Raw genomic sequence first — 21,912 nt, 5'->3', positions numbered from 1 at the left:
TTCTTACTGAATTTCTCTTCCTTTTTTTCCCTTCCGATAGCAAATACCTGATGTATCACCAACAGGTCGCTACACAACACTGGTTCCTCTCTTATTTATTTTAGCTGTGGCAGCTGTCAAAGAGATAATAGAAGATATTGTAAGTATTTGTTTTTTTCATAAATAAATGTAACTGTTATTTTTATATACATATTTTTAAAAATTAGTTTCTTCCTAAGTTGTTTAATTCTTGACACAGACGGTTTAAAATCCCCATTCAACTTAAAAGTATTTAAAATATGCTCCCAATGGCGTGTTAGTTTCTGCTTTATAACAAAGTGAATCAGTTATACATATACATATGTTCCCATATCTCTTCCCTCCCACCCTCCCTATCCCACCCCTCTAGGTGGTCACAAACCACTTAGCTGATTTCCCTGTGCTATGTGGCTGCTTCCCACAAGCTATCTATTTTACGTTTGGTAGTGTATATATGTCCATGCCACTCTCTCACTTTGTCACAGCTTACCCTTCCCCCTCCCCGTATCCTCAAGTCCCCTCTCTAGTAGGTCTGTGTCTTTATTCCTGTCTTACCCCTAGGTTCTTCATGACCTTTTCTTTTTTTTTTCTTAGATTCCATATATATGTGTTAGAACACACCATTGTAAAGCAATTATACTCCAATAAAGATGTTAAATTTAAAAAAAGAATAGATATATATGTATAACTGAATCACTTTGCTGTATACTTGAGACTAACACATTGTAAATTAACTATACTTCAATAAAAATTTAAACATAAAATATGCTCCCAGGCTTCCCTGATGGCGCAGTGGTTGAGAGTCTGCCTGCCAATGCAGGGAACACGGGTTTGTGCCCTGGTCCGGGAAGATCCCACATGCCACAGAGTGGCTGGGCCCGTGAGCCATGGCCGCTGAGCCTGCGCGTCCGGAGCCTGTGCTCTGCAACAGGAGAAGCCACAACAACAGTGAGAGGCCCACGTACTGCCAAAAAAAAAAAAAAAAAAAAACCCATACGTTTACCCTCCAATCACGACTTACCGAATGCAGTCAAAAGCCTGAGCCAGATAAGCATTCCCCGCTATTGCCCTCCTTTAAAAAAAAAAAAAAATGCCCCTATCCCTAGAGTTAATTCCTCTTGATTGCTATAGGATTAATATTACAGAATGCTTATTACATGACCCCTTAGGTTTGTACCTTTGTAATGAAATTAATTAATTTGAATGTAGTAATTGGCTTGGAGAGAAAACTATATTTGCACACTGTTTTCAAGTATGCTCAATTTTCAATGTGAACATTATTTCAGGTTAAACATGGTAACCTCCAAATTCTCTAAATGTAGAGTTTTTTGTATTTTTTTATTTTTTTCATTTATATGCCACAGTTTTCACCTTATTAAATACCTTTGATTCCTTTTCATCTTATTTTAGTAGTTCTGTTTCCTTTTATTAAAAGAAAGTAACAGCAGATTTGCTATTTTTATTATTCTGTAGTAGTAGAGAAAAGGGGAAATCAGTTTCCCCTTTATAAAATAAGTTGCCCAAAATAAAATCAGACTTTCCTTTTTCCTGTTTCACTGTTATTTTAACTACTTTAGTTGAGGAAGCTAATTTTTTTTTTTCTGTGCCCTTTAAATACATTGCCTGTCTGAAATGATCATCTATCAAGCCTTAGGCAAGTCAGATGGTAAGACAAGGAAAGGCTGAGACATTCTTTAGAAAGCTCCAATTTAAAGTTGTACAAACATTGATATTATTTTTGTAAAGAATCAAATTGGGATCTCATGAAGAACACATGAGCTGTAACATCACTAGGCATATTAGAAGTGGGTCAACTGACCATTTAGATCATCAGCCTCAAAAACTTCCAAGTGTCTAGGGGTACAAACAGAGGGTGAGTGTGTGTGTGTGTGTGTGTGTGTGTGTGTGTGTGTGTGTGTGTGTAAAACGTCATAGTCCTCTAGCTGGAAATGGCATACTTGCTGGGGACCACTAGCTGAAAATTTAAGGGACTCTCTTCTCACCTGTATCACTCCACACAGAGTTACCATCCTTTAAATTGTACTTGCACTTGGCAGTCCTTAAGGATTGGTCTTTACTACAGTTTTGTCTCTTTCTTTGCCTTATGTATATTCCCCTTTCTTTCTTTGTTTAACCTAATTTTCATTGAACATCTCTTATTTGCTAGGCATTGTGCTGTCATTTTTGCAAATTTTTAAAAATTTAAATCATTCAGTAACTTTGCAAGTTAGATTTTTAGCCTCATTTTAAAGGTAAGAAAGCTGAGGCTTAGAGAGGTTGTGTAACTTGTGCAAGAAATCAGTGGAATCAGAATTCCATCCCATCCAGTGTTCTTCCTCTGTATTATTGTAGCGAGTCACCAACGATAATATTAATAACATTTATTGAGCTTCTGGGTTCCATGTACTTGCTCTATGTCCTTTTAATTTATTAAATCTTATAACAACTTTAAAGATTATTGATATTATCCCCATTTTAAAGATGAGGGAGAGGAGGCATAGAGGGGTAAGTTAACTTGCCCAAGGTCACAGAGCTAATAACTGGGGCTGTCAGAATTCAAATAAGGCTGTTTGGTTCCAGAGCCCCTGCCTTTAATCACTGCTCTAAACTGCCTTTCCTTTTTTTTCCCTTTTCCCTAGCAAAACTATAAACTCTCTAGCTATGGTTTCTAGTATCTCTCTCTATGAAAATACATGGTAAATAAAATAGTATCCAAGAAGTTTGCTTGTTTTTAACAGAACTCTTATTGGCATATGTAATAACTGGATACTATTGGAAAGCAGCTAATCAGGCAGTTCCTGAAGGATGTAATAATAGTATTGTGGGTAATAAGATATCATGTGAAATCGTTTTCCAGTAAAGAAAAACAGTGTTAAGAAATTGACTAAAAATGTGCTATAAGAATGGTTTAATAAGAAGTTTATGTCAGTGTGTAAGGTGATAGAAAGTTTGAAATGTTACTCCCTAGAAAAGGAAAAACAATCAGATAATCGTTCAGATAGTTGGACAGAGAGTATCTTTATCAGTAATTATAATTAGTACATATAATTTTTCATTCATTCAACAAAGATATGTGATGCGGTACTTAGGTGCCCAGCATTCATTAGGGTATGTTTTAGGATGTGTTAAACTTTTGCTGCAGTAATCAAGTCCCAGATGTCAGGGGCTTAAACGTAAGTTGATTTTTCGTGTACTCAAAGTCACTGCAGGTTTTTGTCCATGAGGAAGGGAGGGCAGGAGGCACCATTGTTCATGTAGTCATTCAGGGATGCAGCTGAATCAGGGCTGTGCTGTGTGGGATGTCAGTGGTCACCAGAACAGAGGAAGGGAGAGAATGGAGGTACATAGAAATGGTGCATATCACATCTGCTTACAGCACAATATTAGAACTAGTGACATGACAAAAGGGAGCTGTAATCTCAGTGTCCATAGCAGTAGAGGAGAATTAGATATTGGTGACTACGGTAATGTCTACCACTCTTACATCAGTGAATGAAACAAAGCTTACATTCTAGTAAGCTTTCCTTTATGTTCTGTTAAACAACCTTTTTAAAAAAAAATTTACAATAAAACAGTAAGAATTACCTAAGACTCAACTACCGCAGTGCATTTTAACTCTCAATGCTTTGGACACCTTAACGTAATATGATTTCCTATTTTTGTGTGTAAGTAACAAATTACATATACACTTACTTGAAAATATAGAATCACTGGAGAACTCTTAGTTTAAAAAAAAGCTGCATAATGTCAAATGTTAATTCTTATGGTAAGAGTCAAGGTTGTTTGTTAAATTGATAATATTCACCTTTAAAAACATGCCTTCTTTGCTATATACTTGTTCACTTAAACACTGATAAACTTTATTCATTATAAAACAAATACTTATTTAAAGTCTACAGTGTTCAGAGACCAAATCCTGGGAATATGCCAGTGAGTGAAAGTAGTTATGATCGAGCTTGCAGTCTAGTACAGGGGACAGACGTTACTCAGGTAACCACACCAGCTATTATGAGAATTAAATGATGCACTAAAGTCCTTAGAGCAGTGCTTAGTATATAATTAGTGCCGAATAAATGTTAACTGCATGGTCATCATTCAAAGATCTTTTTGACTAAAATATAGAAAATGGATTGCAAGGAAAGAAGGGAGGATTTTGGTAATGGTGTGAAAACATAAAGACGTCTTAAACTAAGTGGTATTGTAAAGATAAAGAAATATGGAAAAATGAATTCAATATATATTTAGGGGTAAAATTGACAAGACTTATCACCATCTGAAATGCTGTATATCCTACTCATCTTATTAATGTTTTATCTCTAACAACTAGAATGTAAGTTCCATGAGAGGAAGAGTTTTTGTCTCTTGTTCATTGCTGTATCAGCAGTAGTAACAGGGCCTGACACAGTATTTTGTTAACGTTTATTGAATGAAGAAATACATTGGATGGGAGTGAAAGGGAAAGAAGGTACTTACGACTCTCACGTTGCTGGTTTGTGCAAGTGGATGGTATATGGTTCCATTCTAAGACAAGTACCTAGTCTTGGGGGTTAAAGTCAGAGATTGCCTTTTGGACATAGTGTAAGATGCCTTTGAGACTGCCAGAGGGAGCTGTCAGGGAGGCAACTGGATATAATAGTCTGGAGCTCAGATGAGAGTCTTGGCTGGTATGTATTTAGATAATAGTTATCATTGAAATTACAGTTATGAATGAACTAAGAGAGTGGAGAGTGAGAAGTGGAGAGGGCAGGGATTAAGCCTTGAGGAAATCCATCTCAGAGAGATAAAGAAGGGGCCATGGTGCAGGTAGAACACCTGGGTAATGATGTCTTAAGATATGTCTAGGGAGGGAAGGGTTTCCAGAAGGAAGAGGTGGTCAGTACCACATGCTTAAGAACCATAAAGTTCATGGCACTATTTATACAGTAGAGTTTATTGGACCACTGTCAATCAAATATTGATAATATTAGATAATTCACTAGCTCTCAGTGATATTAAGTGAACTCTGATTACAGGACAGTAGAAGTGTTTGAACTCAGAGAATAGCTATATTAATTTCTTCTGAACTATTAGTTTTAGAAGAAATAGGATCTCTTTCGGATACAGTGTAATGATAAGATTAGAATGTACCTATCTGGGTTGGATCCTTATGTATATTCAAAACAGTTGTTTCTTGACAAGTAACCTAATTTATTCTCTGGTGGGAAGGTTGAGGAAGGAGAGGCTCCTATATAAGAATTTTCTGCAGATGGAAAGAAATGTTCAGGATCTCCTAAAGTTTCACTAAGATTAAATTTCCAGTTTAAGTGGAGGGTTTCATTAATTAGCTTTTATTTGTCTCCTTCAGTTGGAAGTCTAACCATTGTCTGTCATAGATGTGCATTGTTTTGGAAATATTTGCACTGCCTTCAGATATATAAATTTGCCTTGGACCAAATTTATTTTGGACCAAAATCTATTTTGGGTTACTTCCTAATTTTCTTAAGATCTTTATTCACAACAAAAAAAGAGTAAGTATTTTAGAGTTTTATCAATCATAAAATATTCTCCACTGATGCTACAAATTTAACAACTTTAAAAATTTTTTTAAGAACATTTACTGGCAAATCGTGTGCTTACTTTTGGAAGCAATAATTTGACTATTAAAAGTCTGCATTGTTACACTTTTATTAGTGAGTGTTTTACTGAGAAAGAATTGTGGTGTGTTGCTGCATATGGATGTGGCAGGAATCATTTTCAACAAGCCTTCCACAGAGGCTTTCTGAATGCCTTATTTGCATTTTGTGCAGTTCAGTGGCTGATTGTTTGGATGAACTGAGCTCACAGTGCCAGCTGTTATGCCACTGCTCGTCAGTGCTGCTGTGTCTTGGAGTGCTCATCTACAAGCCCAGGCTTTTCTCTGGGAAAGTGTTTTCATATGTGCCTGTGATTCTAAAAACCATGTTTCTTCTCAAACGGGGAACTTAGGAACTCATTTTATTACACTCATGCCAACCCACCTTGTGGTCAGGTATGCGCAGCTAAACCTGACCCTGGGCTTTATATGATAGAATCTTTGAGCTCAGTCAGTTACACTCAACACGTTTCTTCAGCATCAGCAGAGGCTGATGTGTTATGCTCGATGCTGTAAGTTTAGACAGAAGCCGTGGAAAACCTCTAGTTGAACCGTAGAGAAGATAGCCTCCCCTGGCCACTCAAATTCTCACCCTTCCTCTGACCTTCCCTTTCTCTTTCTTACTGCTATAAAATCTTGGCTTCTGTAGCTTTTCAAACTCACCCACCTAGACTTAGACTAACTCATTTGTTTACCGTTTAATTTTTTCTTGCTTTGGGAGGAGGGAAAATGAGACTCAGTGACTTGTGGTAGTGGGAGAGGGGGCTGTAGGGGGGCAGTGGGGAGAAGCAGCTTTGTGCAAACGGTAGACATATTTGGTTCCCGTCATTGACAGACATCGGCGTGTCATTAAATTATAGAGGATGTACTCAGCTAATTAGATAATGAATTTCATAAGAAACTGAAAATATTTCAGTACCGTTATTAAATGGTAGTTATTATAGGTAATTCTCATGGGCAGTCTTCTTTTTTAAGTAAGTTATTTAAACAAAAGTCTAAATCAGCCTTTCAGCTCCATCTTTTCTAGTACATTAAAATTTTAATCGTACCTGTATGATAATGTGGTCCTCCGAGGACCACACCCCTGTACTCCCAGAACAGGAGTAGCATATAAAGATGCTATGGATTGCACTTTCAATTTTAAAATTCCTGCATACCCTGATTATTCCCATTACCACACCCTGGGCATACTTATAAAATTGATATGGGTGTGAAAGGATAGAAGCTTTGAGAAACATAATTTTTAAAATCTCTCTTTTGTAATAGGTGCTATCTTGTTTTGTTAATCTCATCCACTTTTTCACAGTTTTTGTTTTTGCTTTTAAATTTTAGAAACGACATAAAGCTGATAATGCAGTGAACAAGAAACAGACCCAAGGTAAGAATTATATTTTGTTTCTCGTATCTGTCAAATACGCTCATAGTAATATATACAAATCACTTCAATTAAATATAATTCAACTGAGAACGCTGTGTATCTCTTAAGTTTTTCTTCCAGGATAGATTCTTCCTTTGTAGCATTTATTAGCATGACACTTAAATTCACATTAGAGTGATTTACAGGGGTAATATTGATAGTTTTGAAAAGTAACATTTTTAATACATTTTAAGTGCCTCATAGCAATGTACTCACAAGTACTGTCCATAAAATCTACAGTTGTTTTGACAGTGTTAAGTGCTACAAAACGTCTTTGGGTGTGTGTGTATGATCTGTAGATGTACTCTAGTTATGATTTATAGAAAATAATCAGATGTGATGTTACTTGAGTAAAAGGCATATTGGAAGCACTTTGAATTATCCTGTACTTGCAGAAGATATATACTCCATACATAAATAAATAAAACAGTTAAAACCAGGCCAGCTTCTGGAAAGCACATGGCATGTTGATGTGGCTCTTTTGTTGTGGGTCTCATTTTGATGGAGTTGAAACCCAAATGACCTTCAACACAAGCAAATAGACTGTTGTGCTCTCAATTTAAAAAAAAAAAATACCCAGGAACACGTGAAACAGACATCTTACCCCATCCCTGAGCTTTCCCAGTCTGAGAATCTCTTCTCTCTCTGAAGTTCCCTGATGTGATGAGGCTCAGCCATGTCTGCCAAAATTAGCTGGTAATTAAAAACAGTATTTTTATACGGCTCTGACTTTTATGGGACTCTGTCAAAATGCCCTGCTTCTCTTCTTACCGCCTTCTACCAAAGGGATTATCTGCTGATCTTTGATGCATTTGAAAAAGGTACATTTATTAAAGTATCACCTAATAAATTAAGTATTTACTGAGATTATACTTATTACAGGACATATGAAAAAGTATAAGATGGAAACTCTATAAAGGTGAAAAATGATCTTGTGTGGAAAATGAAGGATTTGGATTACGTGATCTCAGTGTCTCTAGATTTTTGTGGCAAATGCTGGTTCCTGTGGCAAATGCTCTACGAATTCAAAAGCAGGAGAGAGAATTGTGGTGTAACTTGAGCTAGATCTTGAATTTCGGGAAAAGTTTGGATGAGCAGAGGCACCTGGGCAAGACATTGCCTGTGTGCCTAGTGAGGAAGGGTGAAGAGAGCTTTTCCTGAGCAGAGATGAAGACGGCTGTTGGATTGCTTTGTGGAACCATTAGAGTAACAGATGGGGAAAGGAGATTCCTGGCAAAGGGAAGCAAAGACATGATCAGAAAGGTAGGCCGGGGTCAAATTTTACAGGGCCTTGAATGCCAAGCCAGGAGATTCCAGCTTTTCTTACGTATGCTGAGTAGCTGTTGAAGGTTTACAAGCCAAAAAGAGATAAGGTAAATATGCAGATTAAAGTCAAAGAGCAGAGTGGCACGGAATGGGGGGCTCTTAGAAGCTTGAGGTCTAAGCTACTCTAGGGGTTTAGGTGGGAAGGGACAGCCATAGGTATTGAAAGGGGGAAAAAAAAGAAAGCAAAAATGTTTCAGGTACTGGTATTTTTGACAAGTGGTGCAGTTTTTGCATTTGTTGCCATGTTGCTCGGAATGTTCAGTAACAGCTTTTGAACAAAAAATATGTAACTGTTTTTTTCTAACACATAATGTGTCTTGTGGCAGAGGGCTCCTATCCTCAGGGACTAGCAGTTACTTATTTTCAAACCTTGGCACAAGAAGTCAACATTGTACAGTTGAAGAGTAGCCGTCACAGCCCTGTTGATTTGAGCTACCACACCCTGTATGGGTGGGTTCTCTGATTTTCCAGGTACTTGCCTACTTCCAGAAATACTCCCTTTTTGCCCACTATTCAGAGAAAAGGTTCTTTCTTGGTTATCATTCTTGGTTCACCAATTCATTCTGGATTAACAGGATTAGCTCTGTGGTTAAAAAGTGAGAGGAAAGTCTTCTATAGTATAGAAAACTCATGTCAAAAATAAAATATTAAGGCTTACATATAAAAATCATTTAAGTCAGAGTAGTTGGAAAGCCCATGTTCAAGAAATTATGGTCTTTAGTTTGCTACTTGATGGTTTTCTAAGAGAATCGAATCGTTCTTTTTTTTTTCTTTGCCTAGTTTGAGTATTTGGTCGTCTTTTTGATTTTGCAGTTGATAGGTGATAACAAATGTTTGAGTAGGATACTATTTGCTGTCAGATAACTCAAATTACTGATACTTTATATGAAAGCCATCTGTCGGTAGGCCAGACTGAAATTCAATTTGCTCTCCTGAGTTGAGGCAGGAAGTGGTGTAGGAGTGGGAAGGGGGTTATTTTTGACAGGCAATTAATCATGACAGATATTTTTAGTATTTTACTTAAATTTCATTTTCTAAATGTTTATCAAGACCATGTAATATATGAGGACGTCTTTCCCTCAGATTCAAATATTAATCCTTCTATATTCTTGGAAAAATGAATATTTTCTCTCCTTATTTTGCATTGAGGCACTAAAGGGTGACTTTTTTCTCTGTCATTCCCTAGTGCCTTCAGAAATACAAATTCATGATTTCACTTACAGCATTTTCAGTGGACTGGTACCTGTCTGATGCCCCATTTTCACCAATTAATGAACTTGATCAGGGGTTAAATTCTGGATTCTGCAGAGGGCAGGTCTTCCTCATCTTTGTGTCCTCACAGCTCTAGCCCAGGGGCCCGTCCTCAGCAGGTGCTCTATGTGAGTGAATGAACCACTCTCTGTATAGATACTTCAGTACAGATAGGAAGCAGGAAGAGACTAGTAATGAAAGGAGCCTCCTTGAAAATTCATTATCTAGGGTGTGAGCAAGATGAAAAGCAGTATTTCCAAAACACTGTGTCCCAGGCTGTTTCACAGGCACTGATAAGATAAAAACAAAACAAACAAACAAACAAAAACTAACATGGTAGAAGTTCTTGCCTCCTCTTTACTGTCTCTGTTGAAGTCATCATATCATCATTTTACTCTGCTCTGCATCCTATGAACACAGCACTGTGTCCACTTATCACTTCCACTGCCCAAAAGCCCAGAGCACTGCCGTATTCAGGACCCCCAGGTTTTCCTGGCATCTAAATTTACCTTATTTTCTCTGCTTTCTTCCTCAATATTTGAGCTCACAATATCTGGCATACCCTCCCTCCACGTGTCTACATACACACAGGAGGCAGTCTCTCACTCTGTGTCCTAAATTGGGTTTTCTTGGCCAGACTTAGCTCTGCAGAAATTTGTTAATTATGCATTTTTAATTATCATTATAATATGTATATTGAAGCCAATCCCCATAAGAATTTGTTGTGATTGAGCTAGTTCTCTTTTTAAATTGTAAACTTATGCTTTTACTTTTTGTGGAAAACTGCTATGGCTAGTATTTCAAGTGGAATGACAGTTTCACATAAAGTCACAATATGGAGGCCTGGGAAAGGATGGGGTTCAGGTGCAGACTAAGAAAGGTATTTTGGATCTAAAAAATTAAAATTAAAGATGCCTCTTAATGAAGTAGATTTGCTGTTTTAAAATCCCAGGTTTGGATATATTCCCTGAAGGATGGTGTGCATACATTTTGCAGGTGAGAATGCCTGGGAGACACCTGAGACATCTGGCAGCCCATCAGTCACCTGACTGGGTGCTGCCATTGAATGAGGGCCACATTAGTACCATTAGATTGTTTGATACCTTGTTTTGTTAGTAGGTATTAGATTAGAATAAGTATTTAATAAAGCAGTTTTGCTCCGTTTTAATTTAATTTAGAAAAAGATAACATGAACTTCTTTTTAACTAGGCACATAGCTAAAAATAATAGATCTCATCTCCACCTGATACGTCTTTTCCCAGAGCTCCATCAGCCTTTTCATAAGTGGAGTTGAGTTGGTGGCCACTGATAACCCCTAACAAGGCTGCTTCCCTGCAGGGCACATAGTTGATTATCTCTGACTGCAAAAGCTATTTCACCTTTAAAGTCCTTTATGAAAAAGACGTTGAGTTGGTGTGGGTTGAAGTTGTTTTAGGTTGTTAAGCCTGAAATGACCTACTAACAAGGCTGAATCCATCTGGTTGAGTTCATTTCATGCTAAGGGACTTAAAATAGCACCACTTTCCTGGCTTACTGAAAAAGCCAGTATGCAGCTTTTTTGTTTCCCTGGAGGTATCTGGCACATCTGATCCATCCGTAAGCCTGGACCTGTACTCTGCCATGTGTACATCAGTTACCTATAAATAGTTCTTAGAAAGTATTGTTTCCATGAGCATAAAAATTGGACTTAAAAATTGAGCACGTATATGCTAAAGAATGCTTTCAGGCACCGCTAAGATTGTTAATATCTTCAAATGAAAATTGTAAAATCGAACAATTTTATGAACTGAACTGGTTAGATATTTTTAGCAACAGCTCTGGATGAAGAGGAAGTATTTATTTGTGGGGAAGTCCAACTGCAGATTATCTTTCATTTGTCCCATAAATAAAAGCACACCAAGAAACAAAATCCACTGAGGAAATTGAGGGCCATAGATAAAGTGAAAGGAGAAAAACAGGTGTGACTCCAAGTTAGAACGTTTACTGTTTCACTTCAGTAAGTCTTGCTGAACATCTACCTTGTGTAAGACCCAATGTAGAAAATGCAGAAAGAAAGCAGGCTTCATGCTTGCCCTGTAAGAAATTAAAATCTGGTAGGGAAGATAAGATGCTCACTGATACTATGGTACAAGATAGAAAAACTAATAAAGGCCAAATGAGAGAGGTGGGGATTCAGAAATGTCACATGCGAGGATCACAAAAACGACACAGCACAGCTGTCGGGGTGGGTGCAGGGATGATCCAGGAGGAAATGGGAAGGCGTGAGGTATATTCTGGGAAGAGCAAATACAGATGTCCCTTGGTATCCATGGGGGATTGGTTCCAGGACCCCCACCGATACCAAAATCTGATTCCTTTATACAAAATGGCATATGAGTGATGGATGCAGAACCTGTGAATACAGAGGGCTGAATGCAGTCCGTTTTGGCTACAGCATAGGATACATGGCAGAGAGCAGTGGGGACAGGGACGGGAAGGCAAGTTAGGGTCATAATTTGGAGGCTTTGAAAACCAAGGTGAAGAACTTGGAGAGAATTACTGAAGGGTGTGGCTAGGTTCCCAGTCATACTTTTTAACAAGGAATGTGACAGCTGTTCAGGGAGGGGTGGGGTGAGGCACAAAGGGAGACTGACTTGTGATTAATTAGGGAAGGGGAATAGGGTGGTAGCAATGAGAAGGCAAAGGAAAATACACAGTGGACAGATCCAACTGGACTTGGCAAAGGAGGGGAAACCCCGTCAAACACCAAATGCTGAATTACTGGAGGTCTGAGGCTGTGATACCCACTAAATCCAGCATTTAAGAAGTCATAAGATAGATAAGCGACAAGAATTTAGCGTATAGCACAGGGAATTATAGTCAGTATCTCGTAATAATCTGTAATGGAATAAAATCTGCAAAAACTCTGAATCACTATGCTGTACACCTGAAACTAATGCAATACTGTAAATCACATCTTCAATTTCAAAAAAAAAAGTCACAGTTCTTAACTGGAGTTCCAGTTCTAAACTGGAGAGCGGATATGGGGCTGGGAGAACTGAAGCCTAGCTGCAAGGAAGGGTGGAATGACTCGTGAGGCGTGAGGCGATGCAAGGAGATTTTTCTTTCAAGGAATTTCTCAGTTACATAAAGGAAAAAGCAAATGATTCATGACTCTGTGCAGCATTGGGGGCGGGGAGGGGGGGCGGGAAACATTCACAGCGAAGGAGGTTCCTGCCCCTTGTGCACTGATCACATCATCTCACCCATATTTTTTTAAGATAAGTCACTGGTTCTCAAACAGCTTGCTGAAACTCACCCCTAGAGTTTCTGTAGGCCTTGCAGGGGACCCCAGAATTTCATTCTAAAGAAATTCTCAGTGATGCTGCTAGTGAGGACCCTGTTAAAAGTTTTAAAGTAAGCTGGAAGAAGTGGTATCAATTCATTGAAAAATCTCTATAGAGAATACGGACGAGAGTGGAACTCAGGAGCTTCCCTTTGTCTTTTGTGTCAGAGGATCCCAAGCAGATTGTTGCTTAATTTGACCTTTATAGGCAAGTTCACGAAGGAGACTTTTGTGCAGTGTCAGTTTGTGCCACAGAGGTTTTTTGCCTTCAAGTTGTCTTTGTAAGGGTCTACTTGGTGAATGAATTGATGCTTTAATATGGGTATGCTGGTTTTCCTTCTCTGCCTGGTTCAAAACTACAGTCTCAGCAGTTCTCTTAGCCTTCTCAATGCACTAAAGCTCCTCTTCAGTGCTTCCTGCCACTTAGGGATTGCAGCATGCTGCCTTTGCTGTGGTTTCTCTATGTCCTGTGACAAGGGTAGTGCCCATTATCCTTTTGGATAATTTGCCTTTTGTTAACCTATTTCAAGAAGTGGCTTGATTGCCCAGGAACGACACCCCACACACTCCAGTGACTCTTTCTGTAACGTCCTTAATGGTAGACCAGTTAGATCCCTGTGGTGATGGCTCCTCTCAGAGAAGCCAGTGTGAGACCCTCAGCCAGCACCTGTACATGTGCGACATTTGATTGAGTCCTGAGAGACTGACAGTTTCTCCAGAGCCTTTGATTAGGGAATTCCCAAGGGACTCTAACAGAATGTTTTTATTTCAACAGAAAATCCATTACAAAAAAGCTGTTAAGTAGCATCCTGCTCAGTAAGAACAGGTGACATTTGAGGTATTCGTTTAAAATCTGAGCTCTCCCACGCATACTAATTAGCCAGTGTGGAAATTATAGCAGGTGTGTTTGGGGAACTGCTGAGAGGTGGAGGATATTTGCATTTAAAAGGAAGAGCTTTGCATCATAAGACAAAGCCATTGACCTAATTCTTTCCTAGCTTGTTCTCAGTCCCCTTCACCAGGCATCACTGATCATCTCCTCCATGGATCACCTTCTCTAGAGTTGTGACGTAAGTGGGCCCAAGAAAGCTAAAAGCTCAGCAAAGGACCCAGCATCATTTCTTGTTTCCTCTAAACCTGGTTAGAGCTGGGTTAGAGGAGGTCAGTGATTAAAAATAACTAGGTTTCTATTTCAGTCACCAGCATAATACATGTGATATGGTTTATTTTAATTGTTCTATGGTTGGATGTTTAGGAACCGGTTCAGAAATAAAGACAACGATGAACTGTGACTGACTTTTATCCAAGCCTTGATTTGTGCAGAAACCTTTTATTTATTTATTTTTTTTTGCTGCATTGGGTCTTCATTGCTGCGTGTGGGCTTTCTCTTGTTGCAGCAAGCGGGGGCTACTCTTCGTTGCGGTGCATGGGCTTGTCATTGCAGTGGCTCCTCTTGTTGCGGCGCACGGGCTCTAGGCACGTGGGCCTCAATAGTTGTGGCACGCGGGCTTCAGTCGTTGTGGCTCCTGGGCTCTATCTAGAGCGCAGGCTCAGTCGTTGTGGCTCATAGGCTTAGTTGCTCCACAGCATGTGGGATCTTCCCAGACCAGGGATCGAACCCGTGTCCCCTGCAATGGCAGACGGATTCTTAACCACTGCACCACGAGGGACGTCCCCAGAAACCTTTTATATGTCGTGAGCTGATTTCTAACTTCACCAGAATTCTGTATTGTTCTCTATATCCTAAGATGGGTCTAGCCTCAAGTTTGAAGAAGCTGTGCACTTCTAGCTTTTATTTCTGTGTTACGGTTTTGTAGATCAAAAACAAACGAAATTGAGGGTGGAAGGTAGAAGGGATAGAAACATCCTCAGTTCTAAGAAGCCTCCATCTGATGCTGATGCTGCAGGTCTCTGGACCACCTGTTGAGTGGCCAGGTTCTGTACTACATCCAAAGGTATGTTACTCTTAGTTAGAATTCTAATTCAGTGTAGGACATAAAGGTAATTTACACTTGGATTAATCTAGGCCACTGTAGCTTTCAGAATAAGTACCAAGTACCCATCAGATTGACAAAATTCAAGCGACTGATAACAGTTTGTGCTTGTCTAAGTTTATAGTCAGTGGAGCTTTATATATTGCTAGTGACGGTGTAGATTGCCATATGGAAGTAATCTGGTTGTATCTGATAAAAGTACAACCACAAATACCCTAGAGCCAGCAGTGCTCCTTTGGGACTCCTCTCCTATAGAGTATAATTACGTAAATATATTTCAGTGTTATTTGAGGTGGTAGAAAAAAGTAGAAGTCACAAGTTCCATTGAGAGGAGGATAGTTGAATACATTATGATACAACTGTTGTGTAAATCAGAGTTGTTTCACAGCTGGACTGGAATACCTCTGTGCTGATCTCAGAGACACCTGGAACTGTGATGCTGAACCTTGGCCAAGAGAAGGACGAGGGCTTCCCTGGTGGCGCAGTGGTTGAGAGTCCGCCTGCCGATGCAGGGGACACGGGTTCGTGCCCCGGTCCGGGAAGATCCCGCATGCCGCAGAGCGGCTGGGCCCGTGAGCCATGGCCGCTGAGCCTGCGCATCCGGAGGCTGTGCTCCGCAACGGGAGAGGCCACGGCAGTGAGAGGCCTGTGTACCGCCAAAAAAAAAAAAAAAAAAAAGAAGGACGAGATGGACTAGCTGTTGAATTAATGCTCTCTGCAGGGTTTGAAACTCCCCTGAAGCACCCAAAATTTCCTCTGCTTAGTTTAAGCATGTGTATAGATTGATGGCTTACCTGGTTTAATTTGTAACATAATCTAACTTGTCTAATTGACTGGGGGGTGTAAAAGATCCCCTGGAAACATTTTCCTAGGCTTTCCTGAAATTAAGATTTATCATACGTATCATGGAGGTTCAAAATCCATGTACGAGGTGAACGAGAAGGGACCCTGGAGGGCTGTGCCTAGGAGTTTCTCAGGCCCCTGATGCTTGCCTGGGCTTTTATTTTCCCGCTGTACCATATCCTCTAGCTTGATTAAAACTTTTCTTGAATACCCCCTGTGGAGTCTTGTGAGTCTGTTCAGTTATCTGACCCATTTGTAATGGATACATCCATACAAGGGATTATTTCTCAAAAAATGGGTTGTCTCTGTGCTTTGTCTGAAAGTACATGTTAAGTGGAAAACCAAGTTGCAGAGAAATAAATTTTTAAAAAGAAAGAAAACAAACATGCATATGTGCATGCTTGTCTAGAGAAAAGTATGTGAGGATGCATCAGCATTCCTTACCTTGAGAAAGTGGCATGAGAGGAGGAAAGAATCTCAGCTTTTCCTGTATATAACTCCAGTTGACTTGGACAGTAATACATTGATTCTGCAGTTTGTTAGAAAACATTGTTGGCTGAAAATGTTTTTAAAAGTTTCTTAGACATATCAGTTTGCAGTAAGCCGTAGTTTCCAGTCTGTGTCTTCAGGGATGAATGGAGGAAACCTTTGGATGGAGCTTAGGGGAGAAGAGAGTAGGAGGATGTACTGTTTGGGTGGAGGCAGGCATCCCCTAAGAGATGGTAGGAGGACAGGCTAGTTTACAGAGGGAGGGTGGTGCAGAAAGGTCAGGTAGGGGAGGGACGTAGGTAGGTTCGAATGTGCATGGAGAAACCATCCGAGTGAGGGGGATGAGCAGGTGGGGAGGATGGACAAGTGAAGCAGATTCAGATGGTTTTCCAGGTTTCAGTGAAAGTGGGCAGGCTTCCAACCTCCCTGGTGGAGCAGACTCCCTGGTATGGTCTGGTCAGCTGAGTTTGGGAAGCCTGCGGTGACCCTTCCATCCAGTAAGGGGAACCCAGTAGAGTGGTTCAGGGCTATTTTCAGATGTGAACTGACCAGTCTCTTCCAAGTGGCAGCATTTCAAGGAGGGCTAGTTTGAATTACAGAGCTGGAAGGGGTGGCCCAGAGCTGACATCAGAGGACATTCATGTCCCAAACACACAGGAACATTAGTGTATCTAATGGTTGTGTAACCATTTCCAGCTGCTCACATTGGAAACATTTCAGGAACTTATGAAACTGAGAAGGCTATTTTAAGCAAATGTTTAAATAGTTCATTGGCATCATTTTATGTAGCTGTTTTTTTTTTTTTGGAGTTATAATTCACAAACCATAAAACTCATTATTTTCAAGTATACAGTTCAGTGTTTTTTAGGATATTCACAGCGTTATGCACCCAACACAACTATCTGATTCTAGAATCCTTTCATCACCCCCACAAGAAACCCCAGACGTATAAGCAGTCAATCCCCATTGCCCTCTTTCATGAGCCCCTGATGACCACTAATCTACATTCTATCTCTATGGATTTGTCTGTTCTGGGCATTTTATATAAAGGAGATCATACAACATGTAGCCTTTTGTGACTGGCTTATCTTCAGGAGTCATCCATGTTGTCACATGTATCAGCATTTCATTCCTTTTTTATGACTGAGTAATATTTCATTGTATGGCTTTACCCCTATTGTTTAACCATTCATTGGTGGGTGGACATTTGCGTTGTTTCCACTTTCTGCCTATTATGAACAATGATACAGTGAACATTTGTGTACAGGTTTTTGTGTGAACATTATGTTTTCAGTTCCCTTGGATATATACTTAGGTGTGGAATTTCTGTATCATGATAGCTCTGTGCTTAACTTTTTGAGGAAATACCAGAGTGTTTTCCTGTATAGCTATTTTTTAAACATTGTGTATATATTGTTTTTAACATGAGATCTATTAAGGAACAGGGTTGTATCTTTAGTAAATCTATGTTAACTACTACTATGGCTTCATATGGCCCCAAACACATAGGAACATCAGTGGATCCACTTTCCATCCAGCAAGTATTGACTGAGCACCTTTGTATTGCTGCGTGGAAACACTGGGAATACAGCGGAGAACAGAATAGAGAATATTCCTGTGGTCAAAGATTTTGGAGTCTGGGAAAGGAGAAAGCCTTACATAAATCCTCTCTCAACTAAATATATAGTAAAACTGTCATAAGTGCTCTAAAGGAGAAGTGCAGGAAGCTGATTTAGCCTTGAGGGTAGTGGTAAAGGTGCAGGTGTCAAAAAAAATGTCCCCTGAGAAAGTAGTGTTAAAGCTGATATCTAGGTGAGGATGGAGGGAAAGTGTGTTGCAGTCGTGGAAACATGTGCAAAGGGTTTGAGGCAGGAAAGAGCGTGTTGCTTTCAGCACGGTGGGCCTGGAGAAGGGGCAGAGGGAGTGGTCAGAAGTGGTGATGGAGATTAGGCAGGTGCTGCTTCATCAGAGGGCTTTGAGGTGTTTGGGCTTATTTTGTGAGCCAAGGGGAACCAGTCGAAGAGTTTTAAGCAAGGAGTCACTTAATGTTGTATATGTATGTATGTGTATAAGGATATATGAATTGATACATAGTAATCCATAATTGTAATGTATGTAAAATCATTGTACTTTGTCATTATAGCTATACTGTAGAAACTAAATTTAAAAGAGATCAAGAGTGAATGTAGGAAGCTAGTGGTGAGGCTAATTCAGACCTCCAGTTGGGAGATGACGGTTGCTTGAAGTATAGGGATGCTGGTGTTGGTCATGGTGGAGGAGATAAAACAAGGTGTAATTTGATATGCTTAGAGCACAAAATCAACAGGATATTTTTAGTAGTAAAAATTATTCATGATTTCCAAAGATTTTTTTTGTTTTTTTACAGAAGAGCTTAAAAATAGAGAGGTGAACAGTGAGGCATATGAGCATAATAAAACTGCCAAAAACCGTAATACAGCATTGTTAACAAGCCAAAATTGTTTCTTAGAAAGTATTGCTACCCCCCCACAAAAAAAAACCCTACTGGAACTACTAATTGAATTTTACAAAATTACTTGATGACAAACAAGGTCAGCGTACAAAAGTTTAACGCATTTCTATATGCTACCGGTGACTAATTGGAAAATGGAGTAAAAAATACAACTTATAATATAAGAAAAAAGTCATCGAATGCCAAGAAATAAATCTAATGAAAGACCCATACACTGTAAACTTCAAAACCTATTGGAGAAAATTTATGAAGACATAAATAAATGGAAAGGTGTAGCTTGTCCATAAATTGAAACACTTGAGCCCCAAATCAAAGTCCCAGGAGGGTTTGGAGTTTTTTTAGAATTGACAATTCAATTCTAAAATTTATATGGAAATGCAAAGAATTCAAAATAGCCCAAACAGTACTGAAAGAGAACAATGTGGGAAGACTACCTAAGTTCAAGACTTAACATAAAGTTAAAATGATCAAGGTGGTATGTATTGGTGTGAAAATGTGTAAACTGATCAGTGGAATAAATACAGAATCCAGAAATCAATCCACCATAGTACCATGTCAGTTTAACGGGGGAAAGAAAGATTTTTTTAAACAGAATCTCAGATATGTTGATTGAAACCTTAATACAAAAATACTATATGATTCAGTGCATATGACATGCAAAACTAACTTACGGGTAAATAATTTATATTTGTCTCTGGGGATGGGGATAATGGACTGTAAAGTAGTATGAGGAGCTTTTTGGAGTTCTGCATCTTGTCCTGAATGGTGAATTCACAGGTGTTTACAGTTTTTAAAAAAACTCATTGAACGGAATACGTAAAGTCTATACACTTTGTTGTAAGTTATACTTCAGTTAAGGAAGGAAAACCTCATGAGTGTGAGCCAGGCAGGTGTCCTAAATACAGGACAGGGAAGTAAGCTGCCTATAAAGCAGCAGGAAACCACAAACAAGCATGGTGATGGAGTGGTGAGCCCCATGGAAAGAGGTGGCCACTGCTGTCCAAGCCGCACGTCACAGTGCGGTAACTGACTGAGCTCCGCTGATAAGCCTGAAGTCTTCATTTTCATGTCAAAACTCTTGATTTTACAGATATTGGAAACTGATTTTTAAAAACCCAAGTATAGCAATGTGGGAATCTTTACTTGTATGAGGTGGGATTAGAAGAAAATAAACAATAAAGAGCTCCAGATACTATTGAACAGGATTTTTTTTTCTAATTTAAATTTATACAAATTTTAGCCCCAGTCAGTCAGTTATGCAGATTTGAACAGCACTTTGCCAACACTCCTTGTTGAGTACTTAATATTGCAGTCACTGGGTTAAGTGATTAAAGGGCAAAGTGCTCTCATTTGTTCTTTTTTTTTTAAATTTTTTTAAATTTTTGGCCGAGTTGGGTCTTCATTGCTTCACGCGGGCTTTCTCTAGTTGCGGCGAGTGGGGGCTACTCTTCGTTGCAGTGCACGGGCTTCTCATTGCGGTGGCTTCTTTTGTTGCAGAGCATGGGCTCTAGGCACACGGGCTTCAGTAGTTGTGGCACACAGGCTTCAGTAGTTGTGGCACACAGGCTTCAGTAGTTGTGGCACACGGGCTCAGTAGTTGTGGCGCATGGGCTTAATTGCCCTGGGGCATGTGAGATCTTCCTGGACCAAGGCTCAAACCCGTGTCCCCAGCATCGGCAAGCATATTCTTTACATTTATTTATTTATTTATTTATTTTTGACTGTGTTGGGTCTTCGTTTCTGTGTAAGGGCTTTCTCCAGTTGTGGCGAGCGGGGTCCACTCTTCATCGCTGTGTGCGGGCCTCTCACTGTTGTGGCCTCTCGTTGCGGAGCACAGGTTCCAGATGCACAGGCTCAGTAGTTGTGGCTCACGGGCCTAGTTGCTCCGCGGCATGTGGGATCCTCCCAAACCAGGGCTCGAACCTGTGTTCCCTGCATCGGCAGGCAGACTCTCAACCACTGCGCCACCAGGGAAGCCCCGGCAAGCGTATTCTTAACCATTGTGCCACCGGGGAAGTCACTTACCCAAGGGCTTTTTTACTCTTAAGTGTCACACTCTGAACCCCTTGTACTCCGGGAACAATATCCAGGAGCAGTTTTACTCCTGGCTTCAATTTGGGTGAACTCTACAGGCATTAGAGTTTTGTGTATTAGAATATAGGGATCAGTTTTAGATGCCTGGTGCTCAGATCCTTCACCCCTAACTGTATGAATACTGTCAAAATTGGAATTGTAAATTAGTCATATAGTTACTGGAAATACTTCAGTGTTAGCTCTTCGTCTTGGAATTATTTAAATTAATGAGGTTGATTCACCAAAATTCACTGCAAGATATTCCTTATTGCATTTATTCATCTGTTTAACTAGTGCTGGAGTGTCTTATGGGCCAGGAGTGCTGTGAAGTGCTAAAGATAAAGAAGTGAATAAGACACAGTCCCTGGCTTCAGGGAATTTTGGAACACAAAAAGATTATATTTAGATTAAAATAATTTATATTGTAACACTGGTTTCCAGACCTGTTGGTATGTAATTAGTGTTAGATTTGCTATTGCACATTTTGGGGATTATCATCATCGTGATTTACTTAAGAGGGTTCAGCCTTCATCTCTTCTAACATCAAAAGAAACTGAATCTAATGTTTTTGTGCCTGTAAATTATTCATCTTGCAAATATTACCCAATAGCTACTTTGTGCCAGGTACTGTACTGTTTCCAGAGAATATTGTGTTAAACAAAGTAAATATTAGCTTGCCCTCATGGAATTTACTGTGAGGATAATTTGTTGACTGACCTTGACTTAATCCTTTTAAGTACTACATGCTGTGCTATCTACTTCACATTATTCTTTTTTGTTTTGTTTTATCTGCTAGTGTCTATTGGCATATTCAGTATTATGCCACAGACACATTGCAGGAATAAAAGAAAGGTATACTGAGTAACTTTACTGTTGCAAAGCAGTAATAAAACACTGAGAAATATCAACCCCTCAATCATAATTTAATTGAAGCCTCTTCTTTTATTTCTTCTCAGTAAACCAAATATAGAAACATTTGCTATTTTGCATTATTTTAAAGCTAAAGGTACATTTTAATCTAATCTACTGGTTTATGTGTTAAATGTTTACTACTGAGTTTGAAATCCATTCCTG

General features: G+C 39.4%; 1 protein-coding gene across 2 annotated transcripts in view; it reads left to right on the top strand.

Moving 5' to 3' along the window:
- Positions 1–21,912, top strand: part of ATP8A1 (ATPase phospholipid transporting 8A1) — a 236,036-nt gene that overhangs the window by 39,602 nt on the left and 174,522 nt on the right. For both annotated transcript variants that reach the window (XM_007453048.1, XM_007453049.1), the window contains 2 exons: positions 41–139; positions 6,962–7,007. Coding sequence is in view for 1 of the 2 variants with exons in the window: in XM_007453049.1 (XP_007453111.1) it covers positions 41–139; positions 6,962–7,007 (145 nt within the window). In the remaining variant the exon portion in view is untranslated. The remainder of the gene's footprint in view (positions 1–40; positions 140–6,961; positions 7,008–21,912) is intronic.

Source organism: Lipotes vexillifer, unplaced genomic scaffold (assembly GCF_000442215.2).
Source record: "Lipotes vexillifer unplaced genomic scaffold, Lipotes_vexillifer_v1.1 scaffold1272, whole genome shotgun sequence".
Taxonomy (NCBI): Eukaryota; Metazoa; Chordata; class Mammalia; order Artiodactyla; family Lipotidae; genus Lipotes; species Lipotes vexillifer.
This window is presented reverse-complemented; position numbering and strand designations above follow the sequence as displayed.